We start from the raw sequence: 22,958 nt of genomic DNA on the forward strand, positions 1-22,958 counted from the left end.
CTTAAAAATAGATTTTTTGGCTGGAGCTACATATAAAAAATTTCCCTTTTCCAAATTACAAACAGATTCTACTTAAGAACAAACCTACACAGTCCCTGTCTTGTTTGCACCGCCTGTATACTGCTGTTATGAGTATATAGGGCCTGGGGGCCACACGCCTTTCCTTTTTTTCTTTGGGTGCGCGGTTCTCCTTAATATCCATACAAGACCCAAAGGGCCTGGTAATGGGCTGGGGGGGGGGTTACCAATGATTTTCATCCATATTGCCGGGACCAGACATGATATTAAAGCCGCAAGCAGTTTTAAATGACTTTTTTTCCTTTAGAAATGTAATTTTGCTCTCGGACTGTTCTAAACACGGGAAACATGCGCCACTTCACAGGCATACTATAGACACCCCCCTAGGTACAAAATTTAAAGGAATATTTAATTTTTATTGTTTCACTTTAAGCATCATTAAAATCACTGCTCCCTATTAAGGGCAATAACTTGCATATTAGCCTTTAAAATTTGCACTTTTGATTTCTCACGTTCAAGTCCCATAGATTTTAACGGGGTTTGCAAGTTTGCGCAAACTTTCTGTCCGTTCGAATTTTCTGATGCGAACTGAACTGGGGGTGTTCGGCTCATCCCTAGTCCCAGCACAGAACCCTGGGGGACTCCACTACCCACCCCCGACCATTCCGAGTACACCACATTTATCACCACCCTCTGAACTCGCCCTTGTAGCCAGATTTCAATCCATGTACTCACCCTATGGTCCATGCCAACGCACCTTATTTTCTACAGTAAACGTTTATAGGGAACTGTGTCAAATGCTTTTGCAAAATCCAGATACACCACATCTACGGACCTTCCTTTATATAGATACACCACATCTACGGGCCTTCCTTTATCCAGATACACCATGTCTACGGGCTTTCCTTTATCCAGATACACCACGTCTACGGGCCTTCCTTTATCTAGATACACCACGTCTACGGGCCTTCCTTTATCCAGATACACCATGTCTACGGGCTTTCCTTTATCCAGATACACCACGTCTACGGGCCTTCCTTTATCTAGATACACCACGTCTACGGGCCTTCCTTTATCTAGATACACCACGTCTACGGACCTTCCTTTATCTAGATACACCACGTCTACGAGCCTTCCTTTATCTAGATACACCATGTCTACGGACCTTCCTTTATCTACATACACCACATCTACGGGCCTTCCTTTATCTAGATACACCACATCTACGGGCCTTCCTTTATCTAGATACACCACGTCTACAGGCCTTCCTTTATCTAGATACACCACGTCTATGGACCTTCCTTTATCTAGATACACCACGTCTACGGGCCTTCCTTTATCTAGATACACCACGTCTACGGGCCTTCCTTTATCTAGATACACCACGTCTACGGGCCTTCCTTTATCCAGATACACCACGTCTACGGGCCTTCATTTATCTAGATACACCACGTCTACGGGCCTTCCTTTATCTAGATACACCACGTCTACGGGCCTTCCTTTATCCAGATACAGCACGTCTACGGGCCTTCCTTTATCTAGATACACCACGTCTACGGACCTTCCTTTATCTACATACACCACATCTACGGGCCTTCCTTTATCTAGATACACCACATCTACGGGCCTTCCTTTATCTAGATACACCACGTCTACAGGCCTTCCTTTATCTAGATACACCACGTCTATGGACCTTCCTTTATCTAGATACACCACGTCTACGGGCCTTCCTTTATCTAGATACACCACGTCTACGGGCCTTCCTTTATCTAGATACACCACGTCTACGGACCTTCCTTTATCTACATACACCACATCTACGGGCCTTCCTTTATCTAGATACACCACATCTACGGGCCTTCCTTTATCTAGATACACCACGTCTACAGGCCTTCCTTTATCTAGATACACCACGTCTATGGACCTTCCTTTATCTAGATACACCACGTCTACGGGCCTTCCTTTATCTAGATACACCACGTCTACGGGCCTTCCTTTATCTAGATACACCACATCTACAAGCCTTCCTTTATCCAGATACACCACGTCTACGGGCCTTCCTTTATCTAGATACACCACGTCTGCGGACCTTCCTTTATCTAGATACACCACGTCTACGGGCCTTCCTTTATCTAGATACACCACGTCTACAGGCCTTCCTTTCTCTATACACCACGTCTACGGGCCTTCCTTTATCCAGATACACCACGTCTACAGACCTTCCTTTATCTAGATACACCACGTCTACGGGCCTTCCTTTATCTAGATACACCACGTCTACGGGCCTTCTTTTATCTAGATACACCACGTCTACGGCCTTCCTTTATCCAGATCCACCACGTCTACGGGCCTTCCTTTATCTAGATGGCAACTCCCCTCCTCTTAGAAGGTTAGTAGATAAAGTTCCCATTACTAAAATCTTGTATACAGTCCCTTATCATCCCCTCAAAGAGTTTACATACTATTGATGTTGGGCTGACTGGTCTGTAATTCCCAGGGATGGATTTTGAGCCCTTTTTAAATATTGGTGCTACATTGGTTTTTCTCCAATCAGCTGGTACCATTCCAGTCAGTAGACTGTCAGTAAAAATTAGGAACAATGGTCTGGCAATTACTTGACTGAGTTCCCTAAGTACCCTCTAATGTTCTCCCATCTACATTGAATGAATCTACACCGATATCCTTTCTCTGCTCCCACTATAGAGCATCGAATGTCCTCTATGACGGGTGCTGTTCATAACGTGACCTTTGCCCCCTCACTATCACCATTCTAGGAAATATTATTAATAATAGAAATGTCCATAGCTGGCTATCCTTGTTACCTGTGCTGAATGTCTGATTGTCAGCTCTTGGGGCACCTAGGAAAGAAAGCAAAGCGGAGATGATGAGCAGGAAGACAGCTTTACCTTCTGCAAAACAGACTCTAAAATTGTATGAAACACTAGGGGGGGTATGAAAATCTCACATAGCAATTTGTCCAGTGAAAGGTCACCTACATTCCATGTGTGCAAAAAACGAATGTTATGGGGCTATTTCCTGTGCAAGTCGAATATTTTTCATTAATTTAAAATGGAAAATAACACAACTGGCCACTAGATGGTGCTGTGCATGACACTTTTACTGTGCAAATTATTATGTGACTTTTTTTTATAAATACACCATAAGTAATGAGCAATAAACACAACCCCACAACACAGGAATAAGGAGATCATACCCCCCCCCCCCCCTTAAATGTGATATTTCAGTATAGGTGGAGCTGCCCATTAATCCTGCAGCTGTCAGAGGGATGGTGTGAAGTCGCTGTACATAAATGACAACTAACCTGCTGTATGTATGACAGCGGAGAGGAGTCCACCTTCCACAAGGTGGGGAGGGCAGATATTTTCCTATACGCATTTCATAGAAAACTGCCAATCATTACTTGTATCCCATACTGGCAGGGAACCCCCCGGCCATGTGAACTTCTCATGTCCTACCTTCTCCGGAGCGATCGCTGGGGCCGTTAGCAGAATCTGGAGCAGAGACGCTGGGTGCCGGAGCTGAGGAGGAAAGCAAGAGATGACTATGGACAATGGAGAGAGGGGGGAGAGCAGGAGATGACTGTGGACAATGGAGAGGGAAGACGAAGCAGTAGATGACTGTGGACAATGGAGAGGGAAGATGAAGCAGGAGATGACTGTGGACAATGGAGGGGGAAGATGAAGCAGGAGATGACTGTGGACAATGGAGAGGGAAGATGAAGCAGGAGATGACTGTGGACAATGGAGAGGGAAGATGAAGCAGGAGATGACTGTGGACAATGGAGAGGGGGGCGGAGCAGCAGAGGACTGTGGAGGATGGAGAGGGATGGCGGAGCAGGAGATGACTGTGGACAATGGAGAGGGAAGACGAAGCAGTAGATGACTGTGGACAATGGAGAGGGAAGACGAAGCAGTAGATGACTGTGGACAATGGAGAGGGAAGATGAAGCAGTAGATGACTGTGGACAATGGAGAGGGAAGACGAAGCAGTAGATGACTGTGGACAATGTAGAGGGAAGATGAAGCAGGAGATGACTGTGGACAATGGAGATTGGAGGCAGAGCAGGAGATGACTGAGGACAATGGAGAGGGAAGATGAAGCAGGAGATGACTGTGGACACTGGAGAGGGAAGACGAAGCAGTAGGTGACTGTGGACAATGGAGAGGGAAGATGAAGCAGGAGATGACTGAGGACAATGGAGATTGGAGGCAGAGCAGGAGGACAATGGAGAGGGAAGATGAAGCAGTAGATGACTGTGGACAATGGAGAGGGAAGATGAAGCAGTAGATGACTGTGGACAATGGAGAGGGAAGATGAAGCAGGAGATGACTGTAGACAATGGAGAGGGGAGGCAGAGCAGGAGAGGACTGTGGAGGATGGAGAGGGAAGGCGGAACAGGAGATGACTGAGGACAATGGAGAGGGGGGTGGAGCAGCAGAGGACTGTGGAGGATGGAGAGGGGAGGCGGAGCAGGAGATGACTGAGGACAATGGAGAGGGAAGACGAAGCAGGAGATGACTGTGGACAATGGAGAGGGAAGATGAAGCAGTAGATGACTGTGGACAATAGAGAGGGAAGATGAAGCAGGAGATGACTGTGGACAATGTAGAGGGAAGATGAAGCAGGAGATGACTGTGGACAATGGAGAGGGAAGACGAAGCAGATGATGACTGTGGACAATGGAGAGGGAAGGCGGAGCAGGAGATGACTGAGGACAATGGAGAGGGAAGATGAAGCAGGAGATGACTGTGGACAATGGAGAGGGAAGATGAAGCAGTAGATGACTGTGGACAATAGAGAGGGAAGATGAAGCAGGAGATGACTGTGGACAATGTAGAGGGAAGATGAAGCAGGAGATGACTGTGGACAATGGAGAGGGAAGACGAAGCAGATGATGACTGTGGACAATGGAGAGGGAAGGCGGAGCAGGAGATGACTGAGGACAATGGAGAGGGAAGATGAAGCAGGAGATGACTGTGGACAATGGAGAGGGAAGGCGGAGCAGGAGATGACTGAGGACAATGGAGAGGGAAGATGAAGCAGGAGATGACTGTGGACACTGGAGAGGGAAGACGAAGCAGGTGATGACTGTGGACAATGGAGAGGGAAGATGAAGCAGTAGGTGACTGTGGACAATGGAGAGGGAAGATGAAGCAGGAGATGACTGTGGACAATGGAGATTGGAGGCAGAGCAGGAGATGACTGAGGACAATGGAGAGGGAAGATGAAGCAGGAGATGACTGTGGACAATGGAGAGGGAAGACGAAGCAGATGATGACTGTGGACAATGGAGAGGGAAGATGAAGCAGGAGATGACTGTGGACAATGGAGAGAGGGGGGAGAGCAGGAGATGACTGTGGACAATGGAGACAGAAGGCAGAGCAGGAGATGACTGTGGACAATGGAGAGGGAAGATGAAGCAGGAGATGACTGAGGACAATGGAGAGGGAAGATGAAGCAGGAGATGACTGTGGACAATGGAGAGGGAAGATGAAGCAGTAGATGACTGTGGACAATGGAGAGGGAAGACGAAGCAGTAGATGACTGTGGACAATGGAGAGGGAAGATGAAGCAGTAGATGACTGTGGACAATGGAGAGGGAAGATGAAGCAGGAGATGACTGTGGACAATGGAGAGGGGAGGCAGAGCAGGAGAGGACTGTGGAGGATGGAGAGGGAAGGCGGAACAGGAGATGACTGAGGACAATGGAGAGGGGGGCGGAGCAGCAGAGGACTGTGGAGGATGGAGAGGGGAGGCAGAGCAGGAGATGACTGAGGACAATGGAGAGGGAAGATGAAGCAGTAGATGACTGTGGACAATAGAGAGGGAAGATGAAGCAGGAGATGACTGTGGACAATGTAGAGGGAAGATGAAGCAGGAGATGACTGTGGACAATGGAGATTGGAGGCAGAGCAGGAGATGACTGAGGACAATGGAGAGGGAAGATGAAGCAGGAGATGACTGTGGACAATGGAGAGGGAAGACGAAGCAGATGATGACTGTGGACAATGGAGATGGAAGGCGGAGCAGGAGATGACTGAGGACAATGGAGAGGGAAGATGAAGCAGGAGATGACTGTGGACACTGGAGAGGGAAGACGAAGCAGTAGGTGACTGTGGACAATGGAGAGGGAAGATGAAGCAGGAGATGACTGAGGACAATGGAGATTGGAGGCAGAGCAGGAGGACAATGGAGAGGGAAGATGAAGCAGGAGATGACTGTGGACAATGGAGAGGGAAGATGAAGCAGTAGATGACTGTGGACAATGGAGAGGGAAGATGAAGCAGTAGATGACTGTGGACAATGGAGAGGGAAGATGAAGCAGGAGATGACTGTGGACAATGGAGAGGGGAGGCAGAGCAGGAGAGGACTGTGGAGGATGGAGAGGGAAGGCGGAACAGGAGATGACTGAGGACAATGGAGAGGGAAGATGAAGCAGTAGATGACTGTGGACAATAGAGAGGGAAGATGAAGCAGGAGATGACTGTGGACAATGGAGAGGGGAGGCAGAGCAGCAGAGGACTGTGGAGGATGGAGAGGGGAGGCGGAGCAGGAGATGACTGAGGACAATGGAGAGGGAAGATGAAGCAGTAGATGACTGTGGACAATAGAGAGGGAAGATGAAGCAGGAGATGACTGTGGACAATGTAGAGGGAAGATGAAGCAGGAGATGACTGTGGACAATGGAGATTGGAGGCAGAGCAGGAGATGACTGAGGACAATGGAGAGGGAAGATGAAGCAGGAGATGACTGTGGACAATGGAGAGGGAAGACGAAGCAGATGATGACTGTGGACAATGGAGAGGGAAGGCGGAGCAGGAGATGACTGAGGACAATGGAGAGGGAAGATGAAGCAGGAGATGACTGAGGACAATGGAGAGGGAAGACGAAGCAGGTGATGACTGTGGACAATGGAGCGGGAAGATGAAGCAGGAGATGACTGTGGACAATGGAGAGAGGGGGGAGAGCAGGAGATGACTGTGGACAATGGAGACAGAAGGCAGAGCAGGTGATGACTGTGGACAATGGAGAGGGAAGATGAAGCAGGAGATGACTGAGGACAATGGAGAGGGAAGACGAAGCAGGAGATGACTGAGGACAATGGAGAGGGACGATGAAGCAGGAGATGACTGAGGACAATGGAGAGGGAAGATGAAGCAGGAGATGACTGTGGACACTGGAGAGGGAAGACGAAGCAGTAGATGACTGTGGACAATGGAGAGGGAAGATGAAGCAGGAGATGACTGTGGACAATGGAGAGGGAAGATGAAGCAGTAGATGACTGTGGACAATGGAGATTGGAGGCAGAGCAGGATATGACTGAGGACAATGGAGAGGGGGGCGGAGCAGCAGAGGACTGTGGAGGATGGATAGGGAAGGCGGAGCAGGAGATGACTGAGGACAATGGAGAGGGAAGATGAAGCAGGAGATGACTGTGGACAATGGAGAGGGAAGATGAAGCAGGAGATGACTGTGGACAATGGAGAGGGAAGATGAAGCAGGAGATGACTGTGGACAATGGAGATTGGAGGCAGAGCAGGAGATGACTGTGGACACTGGAGAGGGAAGACGAAGCAGTAGGTGACTGTGGACAATGGAGAGGGAAGATGAAGCAGGAGATGACTGTGGACAATGGAGATTGGAGGCAGAGCAGGAGATGACTGAGGACAATGGAGAGGGAAGATGAAGCAGGAGATGACTGTGGACAATGGAGAGGGAAGACGAAGCAGATGATGACTGTGGACAATGGAGAGGGAAGGCGGAGCAGGAGATGACTGAGGACAATGGAGAGGGAAGATGAAGCAGGAGATGACTGAGGACAATGGAGAGGGAAGACGAAGCAGGTGATGACTGTGGACAATGGAGAGGGAAGATGAAGCAGGAGATGACTGTGGACAATGGAGAGAGGGGGGAGAGCAGGAGATGACTGTGGACAATGGAGACAGAAGGCAGAGCAGGTGATGACTGTGGACAATGGAGAGGGAAGATGAAGCAGGAGATGACTGAGGACAATGGAGAGGGAAGACGAAGCAGGAGATGACTGAGGACAATGGAGAGGGACGATGAAGCAGGAGATGACTGAGGACAATGGAGAGGGAAGATGAAGCAGGAGATGACTGTGGACACTGGAGAGGGAAGACGAAGCAGTAGATGACTGTGGACAATGGAGAGGGAAGATGAAGCAGGAGATGACTGTGGACAATGGAGAGGGAAGATGAAGCAGTAGATGACTGTGGACAATGGAGATTGGAGGCAGAGCAGGATATGACTGAGGACAATGGAGAGGGGGGCGGAGCAGCAGAGGACTGTGGAGGATGGATAGGGAAGGCGGAGCAGGAGATGACTGAGGACAATGGAGAGGGAAGATGAAGCAGGAGATGACTGTGGACAATGGAGAGGGAAGATGAAGCAGGAGATGACTGTGGACAATGGAGAGGGAAGATGAAGCAGGAGATGACTGTGGACAATGGAGATTGGAGGCAGAGCAGGAGATGACTGTGGACAATGGAGAGGGAAGATGAAGCAGGAGATGACTGTGGACAATGGAGATTGGAGGCAGAGCAGGAGATGACTGAGGACAATGGAGAGGGAAGATGAAGCAGGAGATGACTGTGGACAATGGAGAGGGAAGATGAAGCAGGAGATGACTGTGGACAATGGAGAGGGAAGATGAAGCAGGAGATGACTGTGGACAATGGAGAGGGAAGATGAAGCAGGAGATGACTGTGGACAATGGAGAGGGAAGATGAAGCAGGAGATGACTGTAGACAATGGAGAGAGAAGATGAAGCAGGAGATGACTGTGGACAATGGAGAGGGAAGACGAAGCAGGAGATGACTGTGGACAATGGAGAGGGAAGACGAAGCAGGAGATGACTGTGGACAATGGAGATTGGAGGCAGAGCAGGAGATGACTGTGGACAATGGAGAGGGAAGATGAAGCAGGAGATGACTGTGGACAATGGAGAGGGAAGATGAAGCAGGAGATGACTGTGGACAATGGAGATTGGAGGCAGAGCAGGAGATGACTGAGGACAATGGAGAGGGAAGATGAAGCAGGAGATGACTGTGGACAATGGAGAGGGAAGACGAAGCAGATGATGACTGTGGACAATGGAGAGGGAAGGCGGAGCAGGAGATGACTGAGGACAATGGAGAGGGAAGATGAAGCAGGAGATGACTGAGGACAATGGAGAGGGAAGACGAAGCAGGTGATGACTGTGGACAATGGAGAGGGAAGATGAAGCAGGAGATGACTGTGGACAATGGAGAGAGGGGGGAGAGCAGGAGATGACTGTGGACAATGGAGACAGAAGGCAGAGCAGGTGATGACTGTGGACAATGGAGAGGGAAGATGAAGCAGGAGATGACTGAGGACAATGGAGAGGGAAGACGAAGCAGGAGATGACTGAGGACAATGGAGAGGGACGATGAAGCAGGAGATGACTGAGGACAATGGAGAGGGAAGATGAAGCAGGAGATGACTGTGGACACTGGAGAGGGAAGACGAAGCAGTAGATGACTGTGGACAATGGAGAGGGAAGATGAAGCAGGAGATGACTGTGGACAATGGAGAGGGAAGATGAAGCAGTAGATGACTGTGGACAATGGAGATTGGAGGCAGAGCAGGATATGACTGAGGACAATGGAGAGGGGGGCGGAGCAGCAGAGGACTGTGGAGGATGGATAGGGAAGGCGGAGCAGGAGATGACTGAGGACAATGGAGAGGGAAGATGAAGCAGGAGATGACTGTGGACAATGGAGAGGGAAGATGAAGCAGGAGATGACTGTGGACAATGGAGAGGGAAGATGAAGCAGGAGATGACTGTGGACAATGGAGATTGGAGGCAGAGCAGGAGATGACTGTGGACAATGGAGAGGGAAGATGAAGCAGGAGATGACTGTGGACAATGGAGATTGGAGGCAGAGCAGGAGATGACTGAGGACAATGGAGAGGGAAGATGAAGCAGGAGATGACTGTGGACAATGGAGAGGGAAGATGAAGCAGGAGATGACTGTGGACAATGGAGAGGGAAGATGAAGCAGGAGATGACTGTGGACAATGGAGAGGGAAGATGAAGCAGGAGATGACTGTGGACAATGGAGAGGGAAGATGAAGCAGGAGATGACTGTAGACAATGGAGAGAGAAGATGAAGCAGGAGATGACTGTGGACAATGGAGAGGGAAGACGAAGCAGGAGATGACTGTGGACAATGGAGAGGGAAGACGAAGCAGGAGATGACTGTGGACAATGGAGATTGGAGGCAGAGCAGGAGATGACTGTGGACAATGGAGAGGGAAGATGAAGCAGGAGATGACTGTGGACAATGGAGAGGGAAGATGAAGCAGGAGATGACTGTGGACAATGGAGATTGGAGGCAGAGCAGGAGATGACTGTGGACAATGGAGAGGGAAGATGAAGCAGGAGATGACTGTGGACAATGGAGAGGGAAGATGAAGCAGGAGATGACTGTGGACAATGGAGATTGGAGGCAGAGCAGGAGATGACTGAGGACAATGGAGAGGGAAGATGAAGCAGGAGATGACTGTGGACAATGGAGAGGGAAGATGAAGCAGGAGATGACTGTGGACAATGGAGAGGGAAGATGAAGCAGGAGATGACTGTGGACAATGGAGAGGGAAGATGAAGCAGGAGATGACTGTGGACAATGGAGAGGGAAGATGAAGCAGGAGATGACTGTGGACAATGGAGAGGGAAGATGAAGCAGGAGATGACTGTGGACAATGGAGAGGGAAGATGAAGCAGGAGATGACTGTAGACAATGGAGAGAGAAGATGAAGCAGGAGATGACTGTGGACAATGGAGAGGGAAGACGAAGCAGGAGATGACTGTGGACAATGGAGATTGGAGGCAGAGCAGGAGATGACTGTGGACAATGGAGAGGGAAGATGAAGCAGGAGATGACTGTGGACAATGGAGAGGGAAGATGAAGCAGGAGATGACTGTGGACAATGGAGATTGGAGGCAGAGCAGGAGATGACTGAGGACAATGGAGAGGGAAGATGAAGCAGGAGATGACTGAGGACAATGGAGAGGGAAGATGAAGCAGGAGATGACTGTGGACAATGGAGATTGGAGGCAGAGCAGGAGATGACTGAGGACAATGGAGAGGGAAGATGAAGCAGGAGATGACTGTGGACAATGGAGAGGGAAGATGAAGCAGGAGATGACTGTGGACAATGGAGAGGGAAGATGAAGCAGGAGATGACTGTGGACAATGGAGAGGGAAGATAAAGCAGGAGATGATTGTGGACAATGGAGAGGGAAGATGAAGCAGGAGATGTGTGCAAGTTTCCTGTGCAAGTCGAATATTTTACATTAATTTAAAATGGAAAATAACACAACTGGCCACTAGATGGTGCTATGCATGACACTTTTACTGTGCAAATTATTATGTGACTTTTTTTTATAAATACACCATAAGTAATGAGCAATAAACACAACCCCACAACACAGGAATAAGGAGATCATACCCCCCCCCCCCTTAAATGTGATATTTCAGTATAGGTGGAGCTGCCCATTAATCCTGCAGCTGTCAGAGGGATGGTGTGAAGTCGCTGTACATAAATGACAACTAACCTGCTGTATGTATGACAGCGGAGAGGAGTCCACCTTCCACAAGGTGGGGAGGGCAGATATTTTCCTATACGCATTTCATAGAAAACTGCCAATCATTACTTGTATCCCATACTGGCAGGGAACCCCCCGGCCATGTGAACTTCTCATGTCCTACCTTCTCCAGAGCGATCGCTGGGGCCGTTAGCAGAATCTGGAGCAGAGACGCTGGGTGCCGGAGCTGAGGAGGAAAGCAAGAGATGACTATGGACCATGGAGAGAGGGGGGAGAGCAGGAGATGACAGAGGACAATGGAGAGAGGGGGGAGAGCAGGAGATGACTGAGGACAATGGAGAGGGGGGAGAGCAGGAGATGACTGAGGACAATGGAGAGGGAAGATGAAGCAGTAGATGACTGTGGACAATGGAGAGGGAAGATGAAGCAGTAGATGACTGTGGACAATGGAGAGGGAAGATGAAGCAGGAGATGACTGTGGACAATGGAGAGGGGAGGCAGAGCAGGAGAGGACTGTGGAGGATGGAGAGGGAAGGCGGAACAGGAGATGACTGAGGACAATGGAGAGGGGGCGGAGCAGCAGAGGACTGTGGAGGATGGAGAGGGGAGGCGGAGCAGGAGATGACTGAGGACAATGGAGAGGGAAGATGAAGCAGGAGATGACTGTGGACAATGGAGAGGGAAGATGAAGCAGGAGATGACTGAGGACAATGGAGAGGGAAGATGAAGCAGGACATGACTGTGGACAATGGAGAGGGAAGACGAAGCAGGTGATGACTGTGGACAATGGAGAGGGAAGATGAAGCAGGAGATGACTGTGGACAATGGAGAGGGAAGACGAAGCAGATGATGACTGTGGACAATGGAGAGGGAAGACAAAGCAGGTGATGACTGTGGACAATGGAGAGGGAAGATGAAGCAGTAGATGACTGTGGACAATGGAGAGAGGGGGGAGAGCAGGAGATGACTGTGGACAATGGAGACAGGAGGCAGAGCAGGAGATGACTGTGGACAATGGAGAGGGAAGATGAAGCAGGAGATGACTGAGGACAATGGAGAGGGAAGATGAAGCAGGAAATGACTGAGGACAATGGAGAGGGAAGATGAAGCAGGAGATGACTGTGGACAATGGAGAGGGAAGATGAAGCAGTAGATGACTGTGGACAATGGAGAGGGAAGACGAAGCAGTAGATGACTGTGGACAATGGAGAGCGAATATGAAGCAGGAGATGACTGTGGACAATGGAGAGGGAAGATGAAGCAGTAGATGACTGTGGACAATGGAGAGGGAAGATGAAGCAGGAGATGACTGTGGACAATGGAGAGGGGAGGCAGAGCAGGAGAGGACTGTGGAGGATGGAGAGGGAAGGCGGAGCAGGATATGACTGAGGACAATGGAGAGGGGGGCGGAGCAGCAGAGGACTGTGGAGGATGGAGAGGGATGGCGGAGCAGGAGATGACTGAGGACAATGGAGAGGGAAGATGAAGCAGGAGATGACTGTGGACAATGGAGAGGGAAGATGAAGCAGGAGATGACTGTGGACAATGGAGAGGGAAGATGAAGCAGGAGATGACTGTGGACAATGGAGATTGGAGGCAGAGCAGGAGATGACTGTGGACAATGGAGAGGGAAGATGAAGCAGGAGATGACTGTGGACAATGGAGAGGGAAGATGAAGCAGGAGATGACTGTGGACAATGGAGATTGGAGGCAGAGCAGGAGATGACTGAGGACAATGGAGAGGGAAGATGAAGCAGGAGATGACTGTGGACAATGGAGAGGGAAGACGAAGCAGGAGATGACTGAGGACAATGGAGAGGGGGGCGGAGCAGCAGAGGACTGTGGAGGATGGAGAGGGAAGGCGGAGCAGGAGATGACTGAGGACAATGGAGAGGGAAGATGAAGCAGGAGATGACTGTGGACAATGGAGAGGGAAGATGAAGCAGGAGATGACTGTGGACAATGGAGAGGGAAGATGAAGCAGTAGATGACTGTGGACAATGGAGAGGGGAGGCAGAGCAGGAGAGGACTGTGGAGGATGGAGAGGGAAGGCGGAGCAGGATATGACTGAGGACAATGGAGAGGGGGCGGAGCAGCAGAGGACTGTGGAGGATGGAGAGGGAAGGCGGAGCAGGAGATGACTGAGGACAATGGAGAGGGAAGATGAAGCAGGAGATGACTGTGGACACTGGAGAGGGAAGATGAAGCAGGAGATGACTGTGGACACTGGAGAGGGAAGACGAAGCAGTAGGTGACTGTGGACAATGGAGATTGGAGGCAGAGCAGGAGAGGACTGTGGAGGATGGAGAGGGAAGGCGGAGCAGGATATGACTGAGGACAATGGAGAGGGGGGCGGAGCAGCAGAGGACTGTGGAGGATGGAGAGGGAAGATGAAGCAGGAGATGACTGTGGACAATGGAGAGGGAAGATGAAGCAGGAGATGACTGTGGACAATGGAGAGGGAAGACGAAGCAGGAGATGACTGTGGACAATGGAGATTGGAGGCAGAGCAGGAGAGGACTGTGGAGGATGGAGAGGGAAGGCGGAGCAGGATATGACTGAGGACAATGGAGAGGGGGGCGGAGCAGCAGAGGACTGTGGAGGATGGAGAGGGAAGATGAAGCAGGAGATGACTGTGGACAATGGAGAGGGAAGATGAAGCAGGAGATGACTGTGGACAATGGAGAGGGAAGATGAAGCAGGAGATGACTGTGGACAATGGAGAGGTAAGATGAAGCAGGAGATGACTGTGGACAATGGAGAGGGAAGACGAAGCAGGAGATGACTGTGGACAATGGAGAGGGAAGATGAAGCAGGAGATGACTGTGGACAATGGAGAGGGAAGATGAAGCAGGAGATGACTGTGGACAATGGAGATTGGAGGCAGAGCAGGAGATGTCTGAGGACAATGGAGAGGGAAGATGAAGCAGGAGATGACTGTGGACAATGGAGAGGGAAGACGAAGCAGGAGATGTCTGAGGACAATGGAGAGGGGGGCGGAGCAGCAGAGGACTGTGGAGGATGGAGAGGGAAGGCGGAGCAGGAGATGACTGAGGACAATGGAGAGGGAAGATGAAGCAGGAGATGACTGTGGACAATGGAGAGGGAAGATGAAGCAGGAGATGACTGTGGACAATGGAGAGGGAAGATGAAGCAGTAGATGACTGTGGACAATGGAGAGGGGAGGCAGAGCAGGAGAGGACTGTGGAGGATGGAGAGGGAAGGCGGAGCAGGATATGACTGAGGACAATGGAGAGGGAAGACGAAGCAGGAGATGACTGTGGACAATGGAGAGGGAAGGCGGAGCAGGAGATGACTGTGGACAATGGAGAGGGAAGGCGGAGCAGGAGATGACTGTGGACAATGGAGAGGGAAGACGAAGCAGGAGATGACTGTGGACAATGGAGAGGGAAGGCGGAGCAGGAGATGACTGAGGACAATGGAGAGGGAAGATGAAGCAGGAGATGACTGTGGACACTGGAGAGGGAAGAGGAAGCAGTAGGTGACTGTGGACAATGGAGAGGGAAGACGAAGCAGTAGATGACTGTGGACAATGGAGAGGGAAGATGAAGCAGGAGATGACTGTGGACAACGGAGAGGGAAGATGAAGCAGTAGATGACTGTGGACAATGGAGAGGGAATATGAAGCAGTAGATGACTGTGGACAATGGAGAGGGGAGGCAGAGCAGGAGAGGACTGTGGAGGATGGAGAGGGAAGGCGGAGCAGGATATGACTGAGGACAATGGAGAGGGGGGCGGAGCAGCAGAGGACTGTGGAGGATGGAGAGGGAAGATGAAGCAGGAGATGACTGTGGACAATGGAGAGGGAAGATGAAGCAGGAGATGACTGTGGACAATGGAGAGGGAAGACGAAGCAGGAGATGACTGTGGACAATGGAGATTGGAGGCAGAGCAGGAGATGACTGTGGACAATGGAGAGGTAAGATGAAGCAGGATATGACTGTGGACAATGAAGAGGGAAGATGAAGCAGGAGAGGACTGTGGACAATGGAGAGGGAAGGCGGAGCAGGAGATGACTGTGGACAATGGAGAGGGAAGACGAAGCAGGACATGACTGTGGACAATGGAGAGGGAAGCCGAAGCAGGAGATGACTGTGGACAATGGAGATTGGAGGCAGAGCAGGAGATGACTGTGGACAATGGAGAGGGAAGACGAAGCAGGAGATGACTGTGGACAATGGAGAGGGAAGACGAAGCAGGAGATGACTGTGGACAATGGAGATTGGAGGCAGAGCAGGAGATGACTGTGGACAATGGAGAGGGAAGACGAAGCAGGACATGACTGTGGACAATGGAGAGGGAAGACGAAGCAGGAGATGACTGTGGACAATGGAGAGGGAAGACGAAGCAGGAGATGACTGTGGACAATGGAGACAGGAGGCAGTGCAGGAGATGACTGTGGACAATGGAGAGGGAAGATGAAGCAGGAGATGACTGTGGACAATGGAGAGGGAAGATGAAGCAGTAGATGACTGTGGACAATGGAGAGGGAAGATGAAGCAGGAGATGACTGTGGACAATGGAGAGGGAAGACGAAGCAGTAGATGACTGTGGACAATGGAGAGGGAAGATGAAGCAGGAGATGACTGTGGACAATGGAGAGGGAAGATGAAGCAGGAGATGACTGTGGACAATGGAGATTGGAGGCAGAGCAGGAGATGACTGAGGACAATGGAGAGGGAAGATGAAGCAGGAGATGACTGTGGACAATGGAGAGGGAAGATGAAGCAGGAGATGACTGTGGACAATGGAGATTGGAGGCAGAGCAGGAGATGACTGAGGACAATGGAGAGGGAAGATGAAGCAGGAGATGACTGTGGACAATGGAGAGGGAAGACGAAGCAGGAGATGACTGAGGACAATGGAGAGGGGGGCGGAGCAGCAGAGGACTGTGGAGGATGGAGAGGGGAGGCGGAGCAGGAGATGACTGAGGACAATGGAGAGGGAAGATGAAGCAGTAGATGACTGTGGACAATGGAGAGGGGAGGCAGAGCAGGAGAGGACTGTGGAGGATGGAGAGGGAAGGCGGAGCAGGACATGACTGAGGACAATGGAGAGGGGGCGGAGCAGCAGAGGACTGTGGAGGATGGAGAGGGAAGGCGGAGCAGGAGATGACTGAGGACAATGGAGAGGGAAGACGAAGCAGGAGATGACTGTGGACAATGGAGAGGGAAGACGAAGCAGGAGATGACTGTGGACAATGGAGAGGGAAGGCGGAGCAGGAGATGACTGTGGACAATGGAGAGGGAAGACGAAGCAGGAGATGACTGAGGACAATGGAGAGGGAAGGCGGAGCAGGAGATGACTGTGGACAATGGAGAGGGAAGACGAAGCAGGAGATGACTGTGGACAATGGAGATTGGAGAGGATAGACTATAATTGGAAATCAGGGAGAATAAATTATAGGTTTGGAGATTGGGGAGGACAGACAATAGAATTGGAGATTGGGGAGGACAGACTATAGGATTGGAGATTGGGGGAGATAGCCTATAGATTGGGGAGGATGGACTATAGCAGTGGTCCCCAAACTGTGGCCCCGGGGGATTGATGTGGCTCTTTGCTTGCTTTTTTCTGGACATTTTTCCTCCAGCTGACTACATTGATGGGGCAATTATTCCTTCCATAGGCACCATTGATGGGACACTTTTCCTCCCACTAAAAGGTTTTTTACTCCTATTGGCCACGGTCCCCCCTAAAGCCTGAAGGACAGTAAACCGGACCTTTGTTTAGAAAATTTGGAGACCTCTGGACTATAGGACTGGAGATTGGGGAGGATAGACTATAGGACTGGAGATTGGTGAGGATAGACTATAGGATTGGAGATTGGGGAGGATAGACTATAGGATAGGAGGTTGGGGAGGATAGACTATAGGATTGGAGATTGATTGGGGAGGATAGGCTATAGGATCGGAGATTGGGGAGGATAGACTATAGGATTGGAGATTGATTGGGGAGGATAGACTATAGGATCGGAGATTGGGGAGGATAGACTATAGGACTGGAGATTGGGGCGGATAGACTATAGGATTGGAGATTTATTGGGGAGGATATATTATAGGATTGGAGGTCGGGGAGGATAGACTATAGGATCGGAGATTGGGGAGGATAGACTATAGAATCGGAGATTGGGGAGAATAGACTATAGGATCGGAGGTTGGGGAGGATAGACTATAGGACCGGAGATTGGGGAGGATAGACTATAGGATCGGAGATTGGGGAGAATAGACTATAGGATCGGAGGTTGGGTAGGATAGACTATAGGACCGGAGATTGGGGAGGATAGACTATAGGATCGGAGATTGGGGAGAATAGACTATAGGATCGGAGATTGGGGAGGATAGACTATAGGATTGGAGATTGATTGGGGAGGATAGACTATAGGATCGGAGATTGGGGAGGATAGACTATAGGACTGGAGATTTATTGGGGAGGATAGATTATAGGATTGGAGGTTGGGGAGGATAGACTATAGGACCGGAGGTTGGGGAGGATAGACTATAGGATCGGAGGTTGGGTAGGATAGACTATAGGATTGGAGATTTATTGGGGAGGATAGATTATAGGATTGGAGGTCGGGGAGGATAGACTATAGGATCGGAGATTGGGGAGGATAGACTATAGAATCGGAGATTGGGGAGAATAGACTATAGGATCGGAGGTTGGGGAGGATAGACTATAGGACCGGAGATTGGGGAGGATAGACTATAGGATCGGAGATTGGGGAGAATAGACTATAGGATCGGAGGTTGGGTGGGATAGACTATAGGACCGGAGATTGGGGAGGATAGACTATAGGATCGGAGATTGGGGAGAATAGACTATAGGATCGGAGGTTGGGGAGGATAGACTATAGGACCGGAGATTGGGGAGGATAGACTATAGGATCGGAGATTGGGGAGAATAGACTATAGGATCGGAGGTCGGGGAGGATAGACTATAGGACCGGAGGTTGGGTAGGATAGACTATAGGACCGGAGATTGGGGAGGATAGACTATAGGATCGGAGATTGGGGAGAATAGACTATAGGATCGGAGGTTGAGGAGGATAGACTATAGGACCGGAGATTGGGGAGGATAGACTATAGGATCGGAGATTGGGGAGAATAGACTATAGGATCGGAGGTCGGGGAGGATAGACTATAGGACCGGAGATTGGGGAGGATAGACTATAGGATCGGAGGTTGGGGAGGATAGACTATAGGATCGGAGGTTGGGGAGGATAGACTATAGGATTGGAGGTTGGGGAGGATAGACTATAGAATCGGAGTTTGGGGAGGATAGACTATAGGATTGGAGATGGGGGGGATAGACTATAGGATTGGAGGTTGGGGAGGATAGACTATAGGATCGGAGGTTGAGGAGGATAGACTATAGGATCGGAGGTTGGGGAGGATAGACTATAGGATTGGAGATGGGGGGGATAGACTATAGGATTGGAGGTTGGGGAGGATAGACTATAGGATCGGAGGTTGAGGAGGATAGACTATAGGATCGGAGGTTGGGGACGATAGACTATAGGATCAGAGGTTGGGGAGGATAGACTATAGGATCGGAGGTTGGGGAGGATAGACTATAGAATCGGAGGTTGGGGAGGATAGACTATAGAATCGGAGGTTGGGGAGGATAGACTATAGGATCGGAGGTTGGGGAGGATAGACTATAGGATCGGAGGTTGAGGAGGATAGACTATAGAATCGGAGGTTGGGGAGGATAGACTATAGGATCGGAGGTTGGGGACGATAGACTATAGGATCAGAGGTTGGGGAGGATAGACTATAGGATTGGAGGTTGGGGAGGATAGACTATAGGATCGGAGGTTGGGGAGGATAGACTATAGGATCGGAGGTTGAGGAGGATAGACTATAGGATCGGAGGTTGGGGACGATAGACTATAGGATCAGAGGTTGGGGAGGATAGACTATAGGATTGGAGGTTGGGGAGGATAGACTATAGGATCGGAGGTTGGGGAGGATAGACTATAGGATCGGAGGTTGAGGAGGATAGACTATAGAATCGGAGGTTGGGGAGGATAGACTATAGGATCGGAGGTTGGGGAGGATAGACTATAGGATTGGAGGTTGGGGAGGATAGACTATAGGATCGGAGGTTGGGGAGGACAGACTATAGGATCGGAGGTTGGGGAGGATAGACTATAGGATCGGAGGTTGGGGAGGATAGACTATAGGATTGAAGATGGGGGGGGGGATAGACAAGGATGGAAGGAAGATTGGGTGGAGATTTATTTGGATTCACGTGTTATGCTTTGTAAAGCTTTTAGAAGTAAATCTCACAGTGTGGAGCCATCAGACATCTACTCTGAGCAAAGAAAAGCTTCACCCTGATCATGTGACTGATGATAATTTGGTTGCTCCTCCCACGGTTGACTGTGTAACACCCAGAGTGCTGCTTGCCATGGCAGATCCATCTCAGAACGAGGTTTCCTCAGACGTATCTCCTCAGAGAGATCTCCCATTACATTTTCTTCATCCACCCAGACTGGTTCCTCATGGGTGGAGCTTTCTTACCTGACTTTTATCTGAAGTTCTATAGAGGACTGTATAGAGAGAAGACAATGTGTGACTCTACCTTGTCCCGGAGCTTTCCGTCCTGACACCGGAGGTCGGAAACTGGACAAAACCAGGCGCCCATTCAGACTCTGCGGCTCCCGGAAGTTCATCTGCAGGATATGATCATGGTCATGGTGGATCGTGTCCTCCAAAATTTCCAGCTGGTAGGAGAGAGACACATATCAGACACAGTATACCGGATAGAGGAGCACATGTCATTGTTCCAGTGACTAGACTGGATAGAGTATTATCCATGGTGATGTGATGATGGGGGTGTAGCGCTGGCATTTTTGCCTATTAATGTAATGCAATGTAATTCTATGGACAATGTTATAGCTTAGTATTTGGCGCCATCTAGTGGCTAAATACAGGAAATGGACTTCAATTATATTCCTTTTCCAAGCACTAGAAAGATAACAGGAAGTGACTGTTCTGTTTACATCTTACTGTGACCTATCTACCCAGATTGCCAGGTGACCTACCCATGATCAGCTTGTACTGAACTGCATGCTGGGTAGGCTATAAAAGGACACGCGTGGCCATTTTCTTTCTCTTCTGGATGCATGGCCTGCCTGTAAGGACCTGTGAGGAGGTCTCCAGAGACGCTGCCTACAGCCACTGCGGAACGGAACATCCAAAGACTCATTCATCTGATCGCTGGAGAAACGGAGTGACCAGATGGTGAAGGATCCAGAGACACCTGTGTGGAGCCATCAGAGGGTCCGGTTCATCTTGCGGAGCGGTGTGACAGAGTCGGCCGGTGAGAATCAAGGCTGTGACCAGCAGAGCGGAGCAGTTCCCTTCCTTCAGACCCAGTTTGGTGAGAGGGCTGTTGCCCACAGTTTCTTATGCACTTTCACACACCTAGACTTTAATGCAGTGTTACTGGAACCTGTAGTCCCATGGAAGAGAACTTAATAAAGAGACTGAGTTAAGCAGGCCTCCAGCCTATTCATCACAATACTATTAGCACTGTTATCCCAAGGCAATTACAGGTGTATCACACCACAGGAACAAGTCCAATCATCATCTCAAGTTAACCCTTGTTATTCCACTTGGATTACAAATTGTTATAAACACAAATAGCTAGCAGAAGAAAGAATATCAAAGACTGCATCTTGTAGTGCAAGGCTTTTCACTTTTATTAAAGTAGGGGGAGCTCCCTTGTAGTTGTACCTTATTTGCCATTTTCATTCCTGTATTCACCAGAGTGTGCTGGAAGTGGGAAGGTGCCCAGAGTAAAGTCCAGTCGCTCTGAGCACTATTCCCAATTGGAGACACATTCTCAGGGATCGCTTAAGACAACTGTACATGAGCATACTGTTGTGTGTTCCTACTGTGCTGTCACATTATGTTGGTGTGACAGTGCAAATGCTGTAACTACTATTTTACACTAACCCCAGTAAATATACGTTTCTGGTTAAGCACTATTGATGTGGAGTGTTGTTCCTTTCCTAGCAGGGGGAGCCATTGGATACCCAGGTAATAACAAAGGTATACTGTTATTATATTGTACATTGTGGGGTGATCCTTCACCATTAGTTCCACACCAACATTGCACCACAGCTGTGTCAAAGGGACTGAGCCAAGTCAGTGGGGGGTTCACTAGCAGAGAGTACATGCCCAAACAAATTCAGCAGCTCCTTCGGGGGGGTCAGTGCTACACGTGGGGGCTCATCCAGGATCCTGTCACTCTGCAAGCAAGCCCGCCCCCTTGGTGCCAGTATGGATCCCATCACAGTTGTCCAGTGGTGCAAAGTGGAAGGCGCACTCTCAGAAGCGAGCGTGGCCATTGAACTCCCAGGGGAAGACTGGGGAGAAAAACAGGTTAAAGAAATTGTACAGGCATTGTCCCCAGACAGGAAGGCCTATGTGATCGCAGTGAGACTAGACTATGGAACCTCTCGCACTTATGCACTACTAGAGTGGAGGGAAGGTGTCCCTAAGAATTTCCAAGGTACCAACGTGAAGCTGTCTGACAGAACCAAATTTTGCCTGACACACCCAGAGAGCCCAGGTGAAAGCCCTGTCAGTTCCACACAGATGAAGTCAGTCAAAGCAAAAGTTTCCTCCCGGTCACGTCCGACCACAATTGAACCAGAGCTTCTTACAGCCTTAGGAGACTTTGTGGCAAAGTGCCAGAAGGGAAACCCTGTATATCCTGGAAATTCATACCAGAAACTGAGCATTTTCTCCAGAAGGCACCCCATACCCCCGGAAGAAGGCAACTTTGAAGAATGGTTGGAGCAGACCACACAAGCCCTGAATGAGTGGGACATCCCTGAAATGCATAAAAAAACAGAGGATCGCAGAGAGCTTAAAAGGGCCTGCTTCAGAAGCTATCCAAAATGTGAAGCTCAGCAAGCGAAAATGCGTGGCTCAGGACTACTTAAACAATCTGCAGGATGTGTTTGGGCTAACAGAGAAGGTTCCCGACCTAATCTACCAATTGGAACACACCTATCAAAATGCAGGAGAAAAGCTGTCAGATTACATGAGGCGTTTGGACAAGATCATACATCAGATTTTGTTAAAAAAAGGGATTACACCCCCGGGAAGTGGATGAAACTAGAGCAGAGCAAGTCCTAAGGGGTGCTCAACCATTGGACCCCATCATGCTCCAGTTAAGGACCCGTCAAGATGGCGGGATCCTGAAGTACCCGGATCTGATCAGAATTGTGCACAAAGAGGAGGCCATTCTTGAGAGGAAAATGGAAAAATTCCAAAGGCCAAAATCA

The 22,958-nt window shown here is 49.8% G+C and overlaps 1 protein-coding gene across 2 annotated transcripts in view; it reads right to left on the reverse strand.

Annotated features, from left to right (window-relative positions):
* Window positions 1–2,721: 2,721 nt before the first annotated feature.
* Window positions 2,722–22,958, reverse strand: part of CA9 (carbonic anhydrase 9) — a 75,601-nt gene continuing 55,364 nt past the window's right edge. Inside the window, exons 8-11 of one of the 2 annotated variants that reach the window (XM_077478234.1) lie at window positions 20,240–20,381; window positions 11,796–11,858; window positions 3,495–3,557; window positions 2,722–2,876 (exon numbers count right to left, since the gene is read on the reverse strand). In XM_077478234.1, the coding sequence (XP_077334360.1) occupies window positions 2,737–2,876; window positions 3,495–3,557; window positions 11,796–11,858; window positions 20,240–20,381 (408 nt within the window). In that variant the 3' untranslated portion in view covers window positions 2,722–2,736. The remainder of the gene's footprint in view (window positions 2,877–3,494; window positions 3,558–11,795; window positions 11,859–20,239; window positions 20,382–22,958) is intronic. The other variant, XM_077478235.1, reaches the window with a different exon arrangement.

Source organism: Lithobates pipiens, unplaced genomic scaffold (genome assembly GCF_037356315.1).
Source record: "Lithobates pipiens isolate NorthernLeopardFrog02 unplaced genomic scaffold, aLitPip1_a1.2 Scaffold_13, whole genome shotgun sequence".
Taxonomy (NCBI): domain Eukaryota; kingdom Metazoa; phylum Chordata; class Amphibia; order Anura; family Ranidae; genus Lithobates; species Lithobates pipiens.